This window comes from Danio rerio, chromosome 17, assembly GCF_049306965.1.
Source record: "Danio rerio strain Tuebingen ecotype United States chromosome 17, GRCz12tu, whole genome shotgun sequence".
Classification (NCBI taxonomy): domain Eukaryota; kingdom Metazoa; phylum Chordata; class Actinopteri; order Cypriniformes; family Danionidae; genus Danio; species Danio rerio.
In genome coordinates this window covers 1,867,298-1,886,288 of record NC_133192.1, presented here as the reverse complement: position 1 = coordinate 1,886,288, position 18,991 = coordinate 1,867,298, and the positions used below count along the sequence as shown (strand labels likewise).

The 18,991-nt window shown below is 38.8% G+C and overlaps 1 protein-coding gene across 3 annotated transcripts in view; it reads right to left on the bottom strand.

Moving 5' to 3' along the window:
• The window catches only part of LOC101883444 (uncharacterized), a 108,150-nt gene that overhangs the window by 31,753 nt on the left and 57,406 nt on the right, over positions 1-18,991 (bottom strand). Inside the window, exons 1-4 of one of the 3 annotated variants that reach the window (XM_073927964.1) lie at positions 11,248-11,304; positions 11,057-11,148; positions 2,420-2,497; positions 1,765-1,851 (exon numbers count right to left, since the gene is read on the bottom strand). In XM_073927964.1, coding sequence (XP_073784065.1) covers positions 1,765-1,851; positions 2,420-2,497; positions 11,057-11,148; positions 11,248-11,267 — 277 coding nt within the window. In that variant the 5' untranslated portion in view covers positions 11,268-11,304. Of the gene's footprint in view, positions 1-1,764; positions 1,852-2,419; positions 2,498-11,056; positions 11,149-11,222; positions 11,305-18,991 lie in introns of those variants that run through there. The other 2 variants (XM_068214491.2, XM_073927965.1) reach the window with 2 other exon arrangements.

Below are 18,991 nucleotides of genomic sequence, written 5' to 3'. Positions count from 1 at the left end.
TTGATGCATTTGGCCTACTTGTGCTCAAATACCTTTAAACCGTAGGCTACATCGGGTTTGTGTACTGACATTTTGATCCATGATACTGATGCAAGTTTTGATTTAAAAACATTTATTTTTGAACAGGAGAACACGAGACAACTGTACCCTCAGAAACATTAGCTGGCCTGGCCCATAATTTACTTACAGCAACAAGCAGCCTGGTTGACAAACTAAGCTAAAGATTTAACATTAGCATACATACATTACAGGGCTCGAAATTAACTTTTTTACTTGGTAGCACTGGTGCTCCCAACTTCAAAAAGTTAGGAGCATCCCAAAAAATGTAGGAGCACCCATTCACTTTTTAGTTATGCACCGATCTTGATTCTTAATGGCCGATTTTGATTAGCACACGTACATCTCGGAGATGTCTATTTGACGTCTGCATTCACATCTGCAAGACATCTACAAGACGTTTCCTATCAGATGTGAAATAGACTTCTATTAGACATCTTTAAGATGTTTGCGATTCAGAATGTGTGTAAAACTGACATCATACAGACGTCTGCCAGACGAGATCTTTAACAGACATCTTGCAGATGTATACAGACACAAAATATCTAACACAATGGCATTTCAACCTTTATACCATTAAAAGGGATAAATCAAGTATATCATTTCTTATATTAGTATTACTTAATTGTTTAGATTTTTAAAAGGCACATTAACTTCTTTCACATTTACACATGGATCGATAATTGCAATAATTTGACCATAAAAAGCTGAAAAAATTTATTGAAAATAAAAATTTATTCTCTGTCACAAGGGGGCGCTTTAGGAGCGCTGAAATATTACGGTTTCCCTAGTAATGACTGTACACAAATTAGCACTATATGCGACCAAAATGGTCGCAATTTCGAGCCCTGCATTAGCAGCAGCTGTCTGGAGTTGACTATGTTAACTTTAATTAGATGTAGTTTCATAACAAGCAAACTCAGTTCACCTTTTAAAAAGAAAGCAGTCATCAGTTGCTTCCCCTCATTCTGCCTCCTTTCTTTTTCCTTCCTGTCTTTCTTTTTTTGAAAGCCCGATGGCCTTTTTGCGCAGCATGATCAGGCTCTGGACTCACTGCGCTACTTGTTTGCTGCCGGCTGCCGTCTATGGGCGGACTAAACCATTTCGGGGGGGTTATCAATATATTTTGAAATAAATAATGACATTGACATCAATTGGAGGAGCCAATTAATTCGAAGTAGGCTACAAAAAAAATAAAAATAAAAAAATTGGTGGGATTTCAAAGGGCCCTCTCCCTAGACGGGGCCCTGGGTAGTCAGGTCCACTATTCCCCCCACTACCACGCCCATACGTGTGTGAGAGAGTGAGAGCAGCGATCCTTGCATGTATGAAATATTGCACATTATGACTTTGAAGTTCTGCTGCTACACAGCTGTAAACGTGCTAGATATAATACAGTTTTTCCATTCAGAATTGTAGTATTATAAAGTACTGTAAAGCTTTCTAACTGGAGAATGACATGATCCACTGGGGCTCTGTCAACTTTAATGCATGTTGGTGATTACTAATGTATGTTGGCTAACTGGTTAGTATTTAGGTATATCACCTACTGCACCTTTAAATAAATATAAGGCTAAATATAAATTCTTATGACTAACAAAATGACACAAAATGACTGAAACAACAAACAGAAACGAAGGTCATCTAATTCTAGAGATGAATACAGATTAGTGTAGCATCCAAATGCTCATAAATAACAGCGTTTACCTATGGAGGAGGAGTTTGGTTTGACGTGCATCATGCAAAACTTTCCTATCAGTATTTCATACGCCTGAGGACATGTCACATTTAGACCTGGAATAAAGGCAAGACATTGACGTCAATAAGGTAAATACATAGTAAACACTGTTAAAAATGCTGGGATGTTGTAACCTAAAGATATATATCACACTTTTTAATCCAACTGTGGCACGGTGGCTCAGTGGTTGCACTAACAGCGAGAAGGTTGCTGGTTTGAGTCCTGGCAGGGCCAGTTTTCGTGTGAAGTTTGGCACGTTATCCCCGTGTTCGCATGGGTTTCCTCCGGGTGCTCCGGTTTCCTCCACAGTCCAAACACATGCGCTATAGGGGAATTGATGAACTAAATTGGCCGTAGTGTATGTGTGTGTGTGTGTGTGTGTGTGAATGAGTGAGTATGGGTGTTTCCCAGTACTAGGTTGCGGCTTGAAGGGCATTCGTTGTGTAAACATATGCTGGATAAGTTGGCGGTTCATTCCGCTGTGGCGACCCCTGATGAATAAAGGTACTAAGCCGAAGGAAAGTGAATGAATGTACCCAACCGTTGGGTTTGCCATATCTGAACAAACATATACAACCCAGCATTTTTACATGTGTGTGTATTCACAAGCCATTTCACATCTACCTGGATAAGCAGATTCACACAAGCTCTGTCCAGATGGATCTGTCAGATTGTCCCTGATTATCATTATTTTATTGGAGGCTGCAGAAACAAACACAACAATGTGAATCAGGGAACATTCTCTAAACTTTGAATATATTTTCTATTAATTATATACAGATGAAGTCAAAATGATTAGCCCACATGTAAAATTTTGATTATTTTCTGAATATTTCCCAAGTGATGTTTAACAGAGGAAAGATATTTTTTCAACTCATCTCTAATAACTGATTTCTTTTCTCTTTGTCATGATGACAGCACATAATGTTAGACTAGATATTCTTCAAGACACTAGTGTTCAGCTTAAAGTGGCATTTAAAGGCTTCACTAGGGTAATTAGGGTAAAGTTAGGGTAATTAGGCAAGTCATTGTATAACAGTGGTTTGTTCTGGAGACAATCAAAAACTAATATTGCTGAAGGGGTGAATAATATTGACCTTAAACTTGGTTTAAAACTATTAAGAACAGGTTTTATTGTAGCCAAAATAAAACAAATTAGGCTTCCTCCAGAAGAACGAATATTAGAGGTAACACTTTGAACATTTCCTGAATCTGTTCAACATCATTTGGGAAATATTTGGAAAAGAATAAAAATTCACAGGAGGGCGAATAATTCTGACTTCAGCTGCAGTATGCTGGTTTAAAGTTATCTGGTCTTGTAATGTACTCATAATAACCACAAAAACTTACACAGTCAGATAGGAGTTTTTCGCTCTTGTTTCATTGTTTAATTGTAAGTTTTTTTGTATATGTATAGATAATAGGTAAATAATATAGATGTTTGCAAAATAATACATTGGAAATTCCCATAGATTTTGCATTACCAAAAAAAAACACACAAAAACAATGGGTCTCATTCACTCAGCAGGAGTACAAACAAATGTATGCGTGAAATGTGTGTACGGACACTTCCTGAGTTAATCATCATTCATCGGATTAGAGGTTAAAACAACAATCACCTGCTCTTTCATCATTTAAGTGAAGTTTATTCATAAACTAATTTCGAGAGGATCACGCGCTTATGATTTATCACGGCCGGTCTCGCATTTGCTAATCACTATCTTCCAATCATATGAGCCCTAAGCTACTCTAAATAGCCACAGTTTTCAGTTCACTTTATCTTCGTTTGGAAGAAACCCCCCTCCTCCCCTATTCTCTTCCTTTAACTGTGATTGGGCGGCACGGCGGCCCCGTGGTTAGCACTGTGAGCCTCACAGTAAGAACACTGCCAGCCCTGGTTCCACAGGACCGGTGGGTGTTTCTGTGAGGAGTTTGTATGTCCTCCCCGTGTCCGTGTGGGTTTTCCCCGGGTTCTCCGGTTTCCTCCCACCATCCAAAGACATTCAACATGCATAACAATCAAGCTTGTCTAATCCCTTGCGTTCCCTTAGCTACAGCGGCAGGGGAGTTCTGAGATCCACCGAGCTCGGGCTCCCCTCTTGCTCTGCCAATGAGAAGAAGCCCCGGGCTCGAGGAGCCCTTGAGCTCGGGGCTCTCTCCCGGGACAGCATGCCAAACAAGCTTTTGTAAATCATCAACTAAGTGTGAACTCTTGAAAGGATTATAATTGTGTCTCAGCTTGTGTTTGGAGTGGGTTTTTAGAGAGCGGACTGAAAAAGCACCTGAGCATTAAGACCATTGATACACTGTAAAAAAACTGCAAATTTGAAATTTTCCATATTTTCTGACTTGTGTTTTTAGTTTTTCCTGTTTTATCTCTGCTTTTGAGTTGCATTATGGGATCTTGATATTTTTAACACTTTTGTAAAGTTGTATAAAGTGTGTTTTCTGCTCATGTGTAGTAGTCTGCAGTGCTGTATGGTGTGTGTTGGTGTTGTATATTACGCTACAGAAACCTTGTAATAAACTGCAGCACATGTTCTGCTATTCCACACTTATTTCTCGTCATATTATTTATAATACATTATATTATTGTATATCAAACGACTAAAATGTCAAACAGTTTGTTTAAGGAAATACAGTGTAGTTTTACTACAGTAAAGTGTGGTAAATTGTAGAATAATAAACTGTAACCCACATAGCAAATTTTTTCTGGCCCAGCTATGGACCACACAATAACTTTTCCTTCAGCCCAAGTACCGCAGAAAATGACGGTCCTGAAGTGGCCTATAACTGGATTGAAGACAAGGGCTATAACCGGCCCGAACCTCAGCCAATTTATCACCCTTAACTGGCCCTGAACAGGGCCAAAATAGGTTTATTATTGGTACCAATTCTCAGCTATAAGTTTATACTTTAACCAGAAACCCCAAAAACTGAGCCACAATCCAGCCTAATGTTACCTAAACAATTGCTACACTGATCTGGGCCAAACACCACCCATCCACAACTGGCCCAAATGTAGTTTGCTGTCATGCATGCAGTGCCATCATTGCCATGTATGGCCCACATTCGGCTGACATTATGTATGCCAGTGCCGGCAACACGCCAGCAGTGTCATAATGAGGCCACATTTGGGCCAAGTCCGTTTGCTATGTGGGATACTGTAATAAAAAAAAAACTACAGCACTGGGTAATTTGTTTATATTACACCTGTGTTACCATAGCAACTATATTATTAACACAACAGATTAACTGAAGTACTTTAGTATAGTACTGTTCAAAACACTGTCACGTTTTAGCGTGATCAAAACAAAAAACAAAAAGGTGCGGATCCAAATGCAGATTATTTATTTACAGTGCAACCAACAAGTAGGGATGGCTGACGTGAAACTGACGTTTCGACACAGTGTCGAGATCCCGAAGCGCAAGTGTTTCGAAACACTGCACCGAAGCATGATCCGAAACACCCAGGTCATGTGACTAAAGTGTTTCGAAACACTTGGTCACGTGACAAAAGCGATTCAAAGCATCGATCATTTCAGAGGCGTTTCAAGACCCGGAGAATCTGCATTTGACTGGCATGATCTTCTCTATGTCTCTATCTTGTATGGCCTAGTGGACCGTGTGAGTGCACTATGGTACTGTATTTCAAATTTATTTTGGGTTCGAATCTTGACTAGTACAAATACTCCAAATTCATGATTTTATGTATTTTAATCATGTTACTGTTTTATGGTGTAGCCTAGATAGGATACAGCTGCGGATATGCCATCAATTTAGCATCATTTTTGTAACACTGTAAAACAATAATTCATATTTTTACAGTACTGTGATGGGTTTAGGTTTTGGATAGACATTAGTCGAAATCTGAAATCTCACTTGAAGCACCGCCACTGTGTTGTTGTGAAAGCATCTTCCAGTGTTCCTGCATCCCCGGCTTTCGCACTGCTTCAGCTACCAGCTCCAAAAGTGGTGAGAAAAGCATTGCAAGTTTTTTTTCCATGCGCAAAAGTTTTGTGCGCTCTATGCCAATAACGGATGTTATTGCATTGTTCATCTGCAGGGCCGGAGCAAGCTGAACTGCTGCTCTAGGCAGAGGACGATCACGCCGCCCTCAACCCCAATGTGAAAACGAAAGTGACCGGTTATGAAAATGAAGTGACGTGTCGCGGACCTCTATTCTGCCGCCCTATGCGCGGATATAACTGAGGACGCGCGGGTATCGCGGACCTCTATTCTGCCGCCCTATGCGCGGATATAACTGAGGACCCGCGGGTGTCGCGGACCTCTATACTGCCGCCCTATGCGCGGATATAACTGAGGACGCGCGGGTGTCGCGGACCTCTATTCTTCCGCCCTATGCGCGGATATAACTGAGGACGCGCGGGTGTCGCGGACCTCTATTCTTCCGCCCTATGCGCGGATATAACTGAGGACGCGCGGGTGTCGCGAACCTCTATTCTGCCGCCCTATGCGTGGATATAACTGAGGACAGCTGCGGATATGCCATCAATTTAGCATCATTTTTGTAACACTGTAAAACAATAATTCATATTTTTACAGTACTGTGATGGGTTTAGGTTTTGGATAGACATTAATAAAATACAATGGGAAATGTAATTAATAATATAAATAATTATTGTTAACTTCTGGCCACAACTGTATCTGATCTAGTAACAACCCTGTTTTATGAACAAAACAATACAAATTTATTTACAAGGTGTTTATTCGTATGTCAGAGCAATGTTGAAACAAAACGATACAATAACAAAGCATTACCAACTGGTATTAAAGCATTTCAAAACAACTGTGTCAGTCTGGATTCGAACCCATAATTCCCAAATGGAAGTCACGTACTCTAACCGCTCGACTAACCATTTGATGCTTCAAGGCTACAAAGTGGGATTTGATACCTCAATCTGCTCAACTGTTCTTTGCTGAAGCTGTTTCAGTGAAATACAAATAAAATGACCACTAGGTGTCACCATAGAGTGGTGTTTCGAAACGTTTCGAAGCTTCGACACATTTGCTTCGATAGTTTCAGTGTTTCACGAAGCCTCGCTTTGCCCACCACTACCAACAAGGTGATAAGAATACAAAGTAACAAATAAACGACAAAACCAGAAACTAAATCAGAGACGAGGCTCAGGAATAACAAACTCAAACAACTAAACCTAACTAGAAAACAAACTAGACAAATGACACACGAACTAGACTAATGCAAAATACAAGAACAGGATCAGAATAACAAACTCGGGATATAAGGCTTACTGGAAACTTGGACATGGAAGACAAACGACGCGATAACAAACTATGGTGAAATGGATGTATAAATAGTCCAGATAATCAACGGCAACACAAAACAGATGTGATGACAGGTCAGTGTAGGTGTTCCGCTGTGTGTGCGGGGCATGTATGAAAATGTAGTTCTTTTCCTGGGACGCTGTAGTGCCTACAAAGTCCTAGTGCACTACAGCGCCCTCAGGTGGTCACTGACGGATGTGACACACTGTACATGACAATATGTGTGTTCAGGGGCCCTGTGCAACAGCTTCTCCTCAAAATGAAGAGGATGACAGGGAAAATGTCCTCCACAGTCTCATCACTAATGTAGAGGACAACAGAGACTTCAGTTCACTTTTTATTTTAGTTGACATGATAAAATAGGATTGATAGTGAGATTTATTTGAAGAGTGAATAGTACAGTATATAATACCTTATCAACATTTCCCTATTTTCTATCACAAGTACATTTCTGCTGGTGTTAGTTATATTTCTGTTTAAATGTTTTTATTTTATTAGTATGGTGCTCCTTTTAGATGTTTAATAAATGGTATTAAATTAAAATGTATTCTTTACATTCAACATCTATTCTCTGTGTGTTTAAGTGTTTAACACTGGGAATATCTCATCATATAACATACAGCCAGAAATGTTATGGTTTATTTGATTAATAATTTAATATGTAAGTCTATTTAAGTATTTTGGTTATTACTAATAAATAGTGCACCGATATAAATCATATCAAAAAGCACGAAAGGAAAAGGGAACACAAGACACACATTGTAGGTCTGCATATAATCTCACTGAGCGAGCAGTGCACTGAGAGCGTGAGAATTTGCACTTGAGCAGCATATATTTAAGAGCTCACAAGCAGTTTTGTCCACAGTGGAACTCGGTGCACGAGCATTAAATTGAAAAAGCTGTTCATCATGCTCACTTTGTGCATGACAATTTTGCGTTGTGAACCACTTGAATTTAAAGTGAATACAATAATGGCAACAATAAGAAAAGAAATCTGCATTTTGTCATGGCATTGGGGTTTACAAGTATGGGTACACCTATTCTACAGCTATGGGTACACCTCCTATTCTACAACTATGGGTACACCTATTCTATACCTATGGGTACCCCTATTCATTGTACATATCGCTGTCAATTTTACATTGCCCTGTTTTTATTTTTATTTTTGGGAGTATGCTGTAGTATTTTGCACTGTCGGGAGCCAGCACCTAAGCTTTCCACTCATCATAGCACACGTGCTGCTGATGATGTGACAATAAAAGTGCAATGGAAGGGATTGCTTTTAAAAACCAGTAACAAGTAATCTGTAATGATTACAGTTTGGAAGTAACTTGCACAACACTTTGTAGAAAAACCTGATATGGAGCTCATTTGGGAGTGTAATATGCAAATGACCAACCTTGTACACACAGTCACTCATTTAGAACAGTGGTTCTCAAAGTGGGGGTCGGGACCCCCCAAGGGGTCGCGGGACAATGAAGGGGGGTCGCGTGGTGATTTCCAAAAATCTATTTATTTATATTAAACCATAAGAATTACCATACTTTATCAATAAACTACTGAAAAGAAAAATTGTTGTTTATAGTGAATATATACTATATAGTTACTACAGTCGCTTATAGTTACTAGTTCTATTGGAATGCGACCCCTGGGGTAATTACATAATTTTAAAGACACACCAATGGCGTCAGATGCAGCAGATTGGTTTTATAATATCAGGTTAAACTTTCTGGCACATTTTCAGCTCTGATTTACATGAAAACCAACATTAAACTAAGAATAAACCTGGGTTTATTGGTGTGTGTGCGCTGTTGCATGCAAGGTTTCTGTATATATAACCACCTCAGAGGATATTGGGGGGTCGCGAGTCAGTAACATTGTTATTTTGTGGGTCGCAAGCTAATAAGTTTGGGAACCCCTAATTTAGAAGACTCCAAACCCACTAACAGAGGAACATGTTTAAGAGTAAAGTCATGTGCATACGCACGTGTGTTAGTCAATTAGTCTGAAATCTTTCATGTTAAGTTGAAATGTGCATGGAAATACAAACAAATATATACAATTATTAGTGAATGAGACCCGATATATTTAGAAAAGTAAACAAAAATGACAATAATAAATCAATACGCTGCCACTTTAGCCTCAAAAGATTGTTTTAATAGGACAACATTTCAACCTACATGGCCTTGATCAGGGGTCCATTCTTCATACCTCGCTTAAATGATCTAAGATGATTTGGCAGATCCTGGATCTGTTCATCTTGATGGCTGATCTCTGGCTAATTTGGTTCTTCAAACAAGTTCGCGAATCGGAATAAAATGTCTGGATGAACTGATCTGAGATCACGGCGTGTGTTGTGAAGGACAGATCTTTTGATTTTCGAAATCATGATCAGCAATGAAACGATTGGCTGACGGCACAGCAGCGTAATGACATCATCTAATTAATATTCAATTATCTATGAATTACATAAAATTAATAGGAAACGGTTTGTCAAATATGATATGCAATTCAACTTTTCCACTTTGTTGTGGGCTGCAGGCTTTATGCTGTGTTCAAACCAGACGCGGAATGCGCGGATAAATATTCGCGCGTAAATAGTCGTGTGAACATTTTAGTTTACTCGCTTCATTCGTGCGTTAAAGTTCGTTTCGTTCCGGATGATGGAGGCTTTCAGCATGCTTCTGACTAAGCTGAGCCCTGTTTTTATGAGCTTTTGTCGGTGTGTGCAGGAGGATTTCCACCGGGACAAAAGCAACAGGTGCTACATCATAATCACGCCCCCACAAGAACAAGCTCCTGATTGGTTAACACGACGCGAATGTCTGCTGAAGTTCAGATTTTCCAACTGGAGCAGTTTGTGCAATTCGCGCGTTAAGTGCATCAAAACGTGCGTCAAACGTGCAAATTTCCGCGTATCGCGCCATACGCACTGCGCCATTTTTGCAATTTGCGTCATTCTAACTGTGCCATTTGCGTGTATCGCACTGCAGGATTTTTATCCACGTCTCTGCATTGACTTAACATGTAAATCCCTCACTCTTGACGTTTCTTTAGCGTCATGTGTGAACACAGCATTACACTTTCATCTGTCAAGAGTATTTAGCAGTTTATTTAGTTTTACAGTTAGAGGGTTTTCTTTATTAGTAGCCGGTTTTCATTGGTGTAAATAATACCTGGCTGTTTAACTTCATTTTGCATCACAAAAGCTCATATTAACTGTCAAAACATGTTCATAACTGCATACATGTATGATTCCCCTAGAAAAAAATATATGCATGTCTATTATCATACACAAATTGTACTTCAGCGGTTTGTATCTAAAAAGTCCATAGCAATACATTTTCTCTTTGAACCACCAGCAGGTGGCAGTGTTTATTTCAGAGAGAAGATTTCATAAGTTTTATTAATACATATATTTAAACTTTAAAAATATATAGTTAAAAATTATATTGACTCTTTTCCCGAGTGTATATAACTACTACTGTAAGAAAATATAAACATTTTAGTATTATCTTTGGTTGAAATGACCCGATCTAATCCTGCTTGTATGAAATGAACATGCTCCCGAGCAGGTTTGAGCTACCAGAGCTGTTGACAGCAACTCTCGCATGAGTTTTGAAGAAGGAAACGATCCTGGATCATGTCAAATCGCCAATAACCAAATCCAGCTAATTGAGTAATCCACGTACAAACAACAGACCCCAGGTGTAGGTTGAAACGTTGTCCTATTAAATAGATTTTTAAGAGGTAAAGTGGCAGTGTGCCGATTGATTTCTTTTATTTATTTGACTCTTTTAATTGTGTTTAACTTGATCTAGCACCTGCCTTGAAAACTTTTTTTTTTTTAGATGTGTGCACACTGATGTTTTTCTTTCACCCAGTATTTTTATAGCATTTAAAAAGCAGATGCAAACATGCAGCAAACATCATTTTAATAACTATAAATCGTACTTATCCGTCCAGTGAGGCAGCAAATCATCACCATCATCATCATGATCAGCCGCAGCACATTCAGCTTCTGTCCAGACATAATTCCCACAGACCTGACAGAGACACACGTGTTTAATGTTGTTTTCTACAGGCTCTGAACACAAATCCTACATCAGTTTCTTATTACATTCTCCAGATCAAAATCCACAGACCAGAGAAGAGACACTTTCATCCGTTCACCTCTGACGCTTCTGTATTATGATTATAATGACAGAAAGTTCACTGGCAAGTATGCAAATTAGGGGCATATTAAAGGTCTAACTGTGCATGTCAGTGTTTGTTTTCAGCTGTTTATCAAGTCACTTTGCATTAATAAATATATACACACACTGAAGCAAATAAACTTGACATTCATCTAGCTACTGAAGATAGGGACGGTGCCTATAATTCTGATATAGGCACACTTACTCATTAACTTATCCCGGACTTTATCCAGATTACAATTCAATGTAGGGATAAAAGACTGGTTACATAAGCAAGCACATACACTGGTTTAAAGAAATAACCACCTTTTTGGGAATGCATGCTCATTTTAGCTCATTATATAGTTCAACAGTTGGATTGTACCATTTGTTTACCCATTCAGCTGATTTCCAGATCTGACAGGAGCACTTTTAGCTTAGCTTAGCATAGATTATTGAATCAGATTAGACCGTTAGCATCTTGCTCAAAAATGAATAACCAAAGAGATTTCATAATTCATAATAATTTAGTCACATCCACACTGAAAAAAAAAATTCAAGGATGATTCCTTGGATTTACCGTTGGCGTGAAGCTCTAAATTGAGCCACTCTAAAAAATACTGTTTAGACCAAACCAAAAAAATTAACACAACTGTCAGGGTTTCAGGAAGGATGAGGGAGCGAGGACTCAAATGCAACAGAAGATGGTATTTATTAATAAAAATAGAACAAAAAGGACAACAAAAACCACCCCGAGGGGGAAAAACATAACTATAAAACAAACAGACAAACAAACTTGGATGAGCTGGCAGGACAAACAGGACTGGATCTCACAGGACAGGGAAATAATGACGACGAACTGGCACAGGACGGCAGACATGAGGGGATTATAAAGCAAAAGTAAATTCACACAAACAGGTGAACATGAGTAACTAATAATGGGTTAACAAGGAGGGTGGGACTAGAGAATAGACGGGAGAGCACATGGCAAAGACAACACAAGCCATGCGCTCACATAAAACAAGACTGAGCACGCAGCCAATGAGAGAACTCATTAACCACGTGTTCTCATGACAAGACAAACACCACACTGAAGCACACAACAAAAGCACGCGACCACAATGTAAACTCTAAGGCACGTGCTTTGACATGAGACGCAAGACACGAGCAGATAAACACCTTCATACATATGCAACACGCATGCTTCATCTCAGCGCCAACCAAAACTGAAACCAACTAGACGGAGGCACCGAGAATGAAGCAGCGCGATGCTGACATAACAAACACACACACTAGTACAAAAGCGCGCACGTCCGAGACACGCAGAGCCTGCGCGGCCGCATCAAGCGTGCTTCGTTGTAGGTATGCGCAGAGCGCGCGCACACAGAGACACACACAATGACAGAAACAGGACAAAACAGGGCCAGTGTTCGGATTCTGCCACCAAAACAAGAATTCACAAGACCAGAGTGGCAGAACCCTGACACACAACAGTTTGCATCAATATATTCAAGTTACAACAAAATCTAACAAAATGAAGTTCAGACAACTTTTACTTTTACATAGCATAAACTCGTCGCATAAACTCCATTTTTTAAGTTGAGTACTTAAAAATTAAGTTGTTTCAACTACTTTATTCAATTAATATTTAAAATAAATGCAGTGTTATGTACTTACTTCCCATATTTATACATGCAAGTTTATAACCTCTAATAAATTAAATAGCTGAAATTAATTGTGCTTTTAAATTTACTGTTCATTTAGTTGCTTGTAACAAACACATTCAACAACAACATTTTTGTTTTCCAGTAATTTTTTATTTATTTTAAACCGCATTCTTTCAGTATTTTACTAAACAAAAATGTGTACTGTCCCATATAAACACAACGAAAAACAACAAAAAACATCAGCATGTGAACTTAAAAATACAAAACAACATACAGTGCAACATAAAGAGCAAAATCTACTCTGAAATAAGTAGAGACTTCAGAAAACAATGTTCTTGAGACGCATTACATTTGCACTGGGCTTCAGTCCATCAAGTTCAAGAAACTTCACAAGTATATTTAAGTTCCTTGAGGTCAGATTCAGATCATGTATTAAGCCCATCAACAGAGCACAGCACCTTGAGATACCCATTCCATTTAGGATTATCATATCCTTAACCATGATGTTTTCCATCTTGTGGTTCAATTGCAAAGTAGATTGATCACCAATAATGGCACTTGTCATTACTTGCCTTCTCATTAAGGTCCTCCTCATTGAGGTCCCAAATGCATCCTCATTAAAGTCTTCCTCAAATTCTTGTGTATTCTTGTAAAGCAAGAAAAAACGTTTTGTGTGTGTGTGTGTGTGTGTGTGTTTTTTTTTCCAAAAAACACTGCTAACATCGACTGTATTTACCAGGAGTAGCCAACACTCTAGTGAAATGGAGAAAATTGATTTGGAAATTAAATAAAATTTAGATATCTCACCTTAAAATGCTCTTTGTGTCAAACAGTCTGCCTAAAACTTGTCCAGACTTGCTTCTTGCTTGTTCAGAGGGAGAAGAGCTTTGAAATCCAGAACTTTTTGTAGAAAGACTGAACTATCACCCCAATTTCTTTTGGTTGCTACTAGTAAAATTTTGTCTCAAACTAGCTGGCAGACATATTTACCCTTAAATAAGCTGCATTATTAGTTGATGTAATTATCAGCATTTTCCTATTGTGAAAACTTAAAATTATTCTGACAACTTAAAAGTTTTAATTTAATCACCAATTTAGATTTTTTTTTTAATTAAAACAATGTATTAAACTATGTAGTGGTAACAGACCTCTTGAGTTATTTTTTTAGGGCTCAGATACATTCTGTTTCCACAGATCATTCTTGAGATGTTTCAGAAGCTTCACTGGAGTTCACCTGTGCTCAATTCAGCTGATTAGACAATATTTAAAAAGGCGTACACCTGTCTATATAAGCTCCCAGGGTTGACAGTGTATGCTACAGGGCGGTATGACAACATTCTTTTTCATGCTGACCAGTTGACCGCTTGCCTCTGTATGCGTGGCTTTTTCGCTGTTACAAGTTTGTCAGTAGCTCATGACAATGGGGTTCGAGTCCGGTGAGAAATGTTCCAGAAAGAATTAAAATTGTTAAAAAATAAACAAGTAAAACACAGGGTAAGAATGTGGTAAAATCTGAAAGTGTGATAAAAATCAAGCGAGGGCTTTTCTTTTTCTTGATTGCTTTTTAAAATTGTCCATTGGCTTTAGGGAAGGGAGTGGGCAGGTCAATCTGTGCTTTAGGAAACACTATTGGTTGGGTTTAGATGAGGAAAAAGTCGGGTCAGTCGATCAGTCAGTCAGACGACAGCGGCCTCTAGTGGACAGCAAGTGCGAATGGCTCGTGAAATAAATTTGAGGTCTGAAAAAGCATACACAGCGGCCTCTGGTGCATTTGGTGCGTTTTCAGAATGAGCCTGGGTTGCCTTTCTTTGATGCTGCTTTTGTACCAAATGAAAACTACAATAACTTGTTGACATCCCCTGTTTTAAAGTGCCTCATTATTTCACCAATTACCTGATTACTGCCCTTTAACATCTCCTGTCACATCTATTTTTGGAGTGTGTTGCAGGTCTGACTGACAGTAAAGGATGTATATTTAATTAAATAAAGTTGACCAGACAAAACTTGAAATATCTTGTTTTCCATACTGTCCCAACTTTTTCTGATTTGGGGTTGTAGTATCACATAAAACTAGAGCGCAGTTACCTTATTTTCAGAGAGAGAATTTAGAAGAAAAAAAAATAAGTGCCTAGTATTGAGCTGGCTCACGCATTTGCAGAAAACACATGCAGTGTATTATCAGAGAAACACAAACAATACCAAGCCTCTATTAGAACACATATTTGCATCTGCAGGGTTATTGCTGAAGTCCATGCGCGTCTGTGCTTTCACATATTTGCATGGATATTTGAACTGGAGTTTCAAGGAAACTCAGATGTGCTTATCTGATTAGTGAAAATTACACCAAACACTGATGCAGACAGATGATCTATATCTGAAAATGATCCTGAAATTCATCTGAATGTCATCATGATCCACCTTTAGAGACTAATTACAGGCTTCATTAGTGTGTAAGATCCACAAACACACTTTACAGATGAGTCAGTTTCTCAAATACAATTCATTAAACTACATTTGTAATAGCACTTTATAATAACTGCACACTATAAATCAATTATTAAGCATTAGCGTCTAGTGAATTTATTGTCTGTTAGGCATTAACTCTACATTAATAATCATTGGTAATCAGTTTATAACTGCAGCTATGGATGCTGTATTCTTGACTTATAAACACATTATTATGTTCTTAATGCTTGTACTTTCATACTTTGTTGCTAATTTATTTTTCACTACTAAATGTATTATTGCATTATTTACAAAGCAGGTATTTAAGAGTAGTGGAGGGCTTTTCAGATCATTCAGAATGAGTTAATATATAATTAGTAAACTATTGAAATCGATGTTTATCTTATTATTCTGGCATAGAGTAATAATTACTACACTGAGAAAAATGTCTGCAAAATTGTTCCAAACAACTTAAATGTGTTGAATTTAAGCAGACAAATTAAATTTAGTGATGTTTAACTTAATTAGTTTGTTTAAATCCAGCCCAAACTAATTGTTTACAACCACTTAAAATTTTTTTGTGAATTCAGGGAATCATCTTTGAATATTTTTTTCTGTGTATATATGTTAATAAACGCTTTATTAACTCAACTTCATTAAGTTTTGTGATCTAAAGTGAGGACTATTAATGCTTTATAAATCCCTTATATTCAATTCAATTCAACTTTTCTTGTATAGCACTTTTACAATGTAGATTGTGTCAAAGCAGCTTCTCATAGAAGATCATAGACAATTGAAACAGTGAAGTTCAGTTTTCAGGGTTTAAGTTCAGTTCAGCTCAGCTCAGCTCAGTTCAGTGTGGTTTAATATTCACTACTGAGGGCCTAAACACTGAAGAGCAAATCCATCAATGCGCAGTTCTACAGATCCCAAACCATGCAAGCCAGTGGCGACAGCGGCGAGAAAAAAACTTCACCAATTGGCGAAAGTGAAGAAGAAAAAAACCCTGAGAGAACCAGACTCAGTTGGACACGACCATTTTAATTTCTCCGCTGACCAAACGTCTTGTGCAGAGCTGCAGTCTCAGCGTCAGAGGCTGGAAGCTGGCCTCAGCGAAGACTCGTCTGTCCCTGGAGCGTCACAGGAATCAGTCTCATACTTTCCACTCCTGCATGACCACCACAGCAGCTGCTCAGGATACGGCATGGTCCAGGATTATGGAGACCTTGGGATCATCTCGTCGCTGGTCTTAGATCAATCAGTGACTCTGTATAGTCTGAGGATTTCAGGATGAGTATCCCCAGGTGGAAATGGAGAATAAAGAGAATAATTAGCGTAGCTGCTGTTCATAGTGTATATAAACGAGATGCTGAAACCTGCGTGGAAACCCGCTAAGTGATGCATTGAGTGTATGCTTTACTAAACAGATAGGTCTTTAATCTAGTTTTGAATTAGGAGAGTGTGTCTGAGCCTCAGACATTATAAGGAAGGCTGTTCCAGGAGCCATAAAAGAGAAGGCTCGACCTCTTTTACTCGACTTTGCTATTCTAGGTACTACAAGAAGCCCTGAGTTTTGAGATCTTAAAGAGCGAGTTGGTTTGTAGCGAGACAGAAGGTTGGTTAGATAAACAGCAGCTAGATTATTTAAAGCTTTATATGTAGGAAGTAATATTTTAAATTTAATACGAAACTTCACAGGCAGCCAGTGTAAGGAGGATAAAATTGGGGTGATCTGATCATATTTTCTAGACCTGGTCAGAACTCTGGCAGCTGCATTTTGCATTAGCTGAAGTTTGTCAATAGAGGATGCTGGGCAGCCAGCAAATAGAGCATCACAGTAATCCAGACTAGAGCTCATAAAAGCATGGACTAGATTTTCTGCATCAGAGATTAGCATACTTCGTAATTTAGCGAAATTTCTCAGATGAAAGAAGGCAGTTTTTGTGACATGGGATATATGGTTTTCATTGCTGTCTAATATGACACCCAGATCTTTTATAGTAGAGCTAATGCTAACTTTGTATCCCTCTAATTGTAGATTGAGTTGCGAGATCTGCTGTGTACAGGATTCAGGCCCAATAAGTAATAATTCTGTTTTTGTCTGAGTTTAAAAGAAGAAAATTGTTGGTCATCCAGTCTTTAACATCTTTAATACACTCAATTAGCTCAGGCCGTACTCACACTATGTACAGTTGCCTAGAACCGGGCCAAAGCACGCTTGTCCCCCCTCCCATCTCCCCCGACGGCCCGCACACACAGCACAATCGGGCCTGGGCACGCTTACGTCATCGCTGCTGTGCTGTTCAGTGAGAAGCGCTCTTGCCCAGCACAGTGGAGATTTCTCTAGTTATATCGCTTTAGTGGTTTGTTATGCAGTGTCATGCAGTTATATATTTCGCCAAACAGTCCTTAGGGATGCTGGGACACGCAGTCAGATATTTCACCGAACAGATCCGCCACTTTTGGCGCTCATAAACAATCATAAAGCCCTCGTGCTGCAGGAATGAGGAGGTCTGCTGAAGCCGCGCAGACGTGCAGTGAGGGGTTTGTGTCTTTAATAAACTACAGCAGTTTGCGTTCACTGAACAGTAAGAATGATTAATAAATCCATATCAAACAGTCCCTTAAAAGTCACATCTCGCTTTTAGTTTCGCCCAAGCCCAAGTGAACCGCGCTCAGGCCCACCTCTTCCAACCGGGCCAGGGCCGGCCAAGTGAACTGTGCTTGAGCCCGATTCAGCGCACTCACACTTCTCAAACGATCCGGGAAACGGGCCTGGGTACAGTTCGGATAGCATAGTGTGAGTACGCCCTAAGATAGTTCAGACATCTCGTCAGGTTTAGTTGAAATATATAATTGAGTATCATCTGCATAGCAGTGAAAGCTGATCCCATGTCTTCTAATAATGTCTCCCAGAGGTAGCATGTAAATTGTAAACAGTAAAGGGCCTAAAACTGATCCTTGAGGCACCCCATACTGCACTGGGCTGACTAGTGAAGGCTGTCCATTAATATTCACAAACTGGTAGCGGTCAGTTAAGTATGACTTAAACCATTGTAGAGGTTGTCCCTGGACACCTGTAGACTTTAAGCGATGTATGAGGATACTGAATGGTGTCAAATGCTGCACTAAGATCGAGTAGAACTAATAGCGAGATGCACCCTTGGTCAGCAGCTAAGAGTAAATCATTGGTTATTTTCACTAATGCGGTTTCTGTACTGTGATGAGCCCTGAAACCTTATAGATGACAATTAAAGGCTCCGTATCAAATGAACATCGTTGCAATCTTAAAATTATTGTAAAGTATTAGCATTGCTGAATAACAGGAGTGTCAAAATACAACATCAAATAGGATAAAACAACAACATAATTGTTTAGCAATTTAATAAGATGCGATGTTTAAACTGTACAGTAATCTTATTTTATTAATTTTTATCAATTTGCAAAGATTTATTTTCAGTTGAAGTACTGTTTCATTTGTGGATCTTTAAATGAATAGGATCGAATAAAGTCGTGTTTGTACTTTTTTTTCTGTTTAGAATTTAATGAGCCTTTATCTGCCATTTAAAAGGGATTTATAAAGCATAACCAGTCCTCACTTT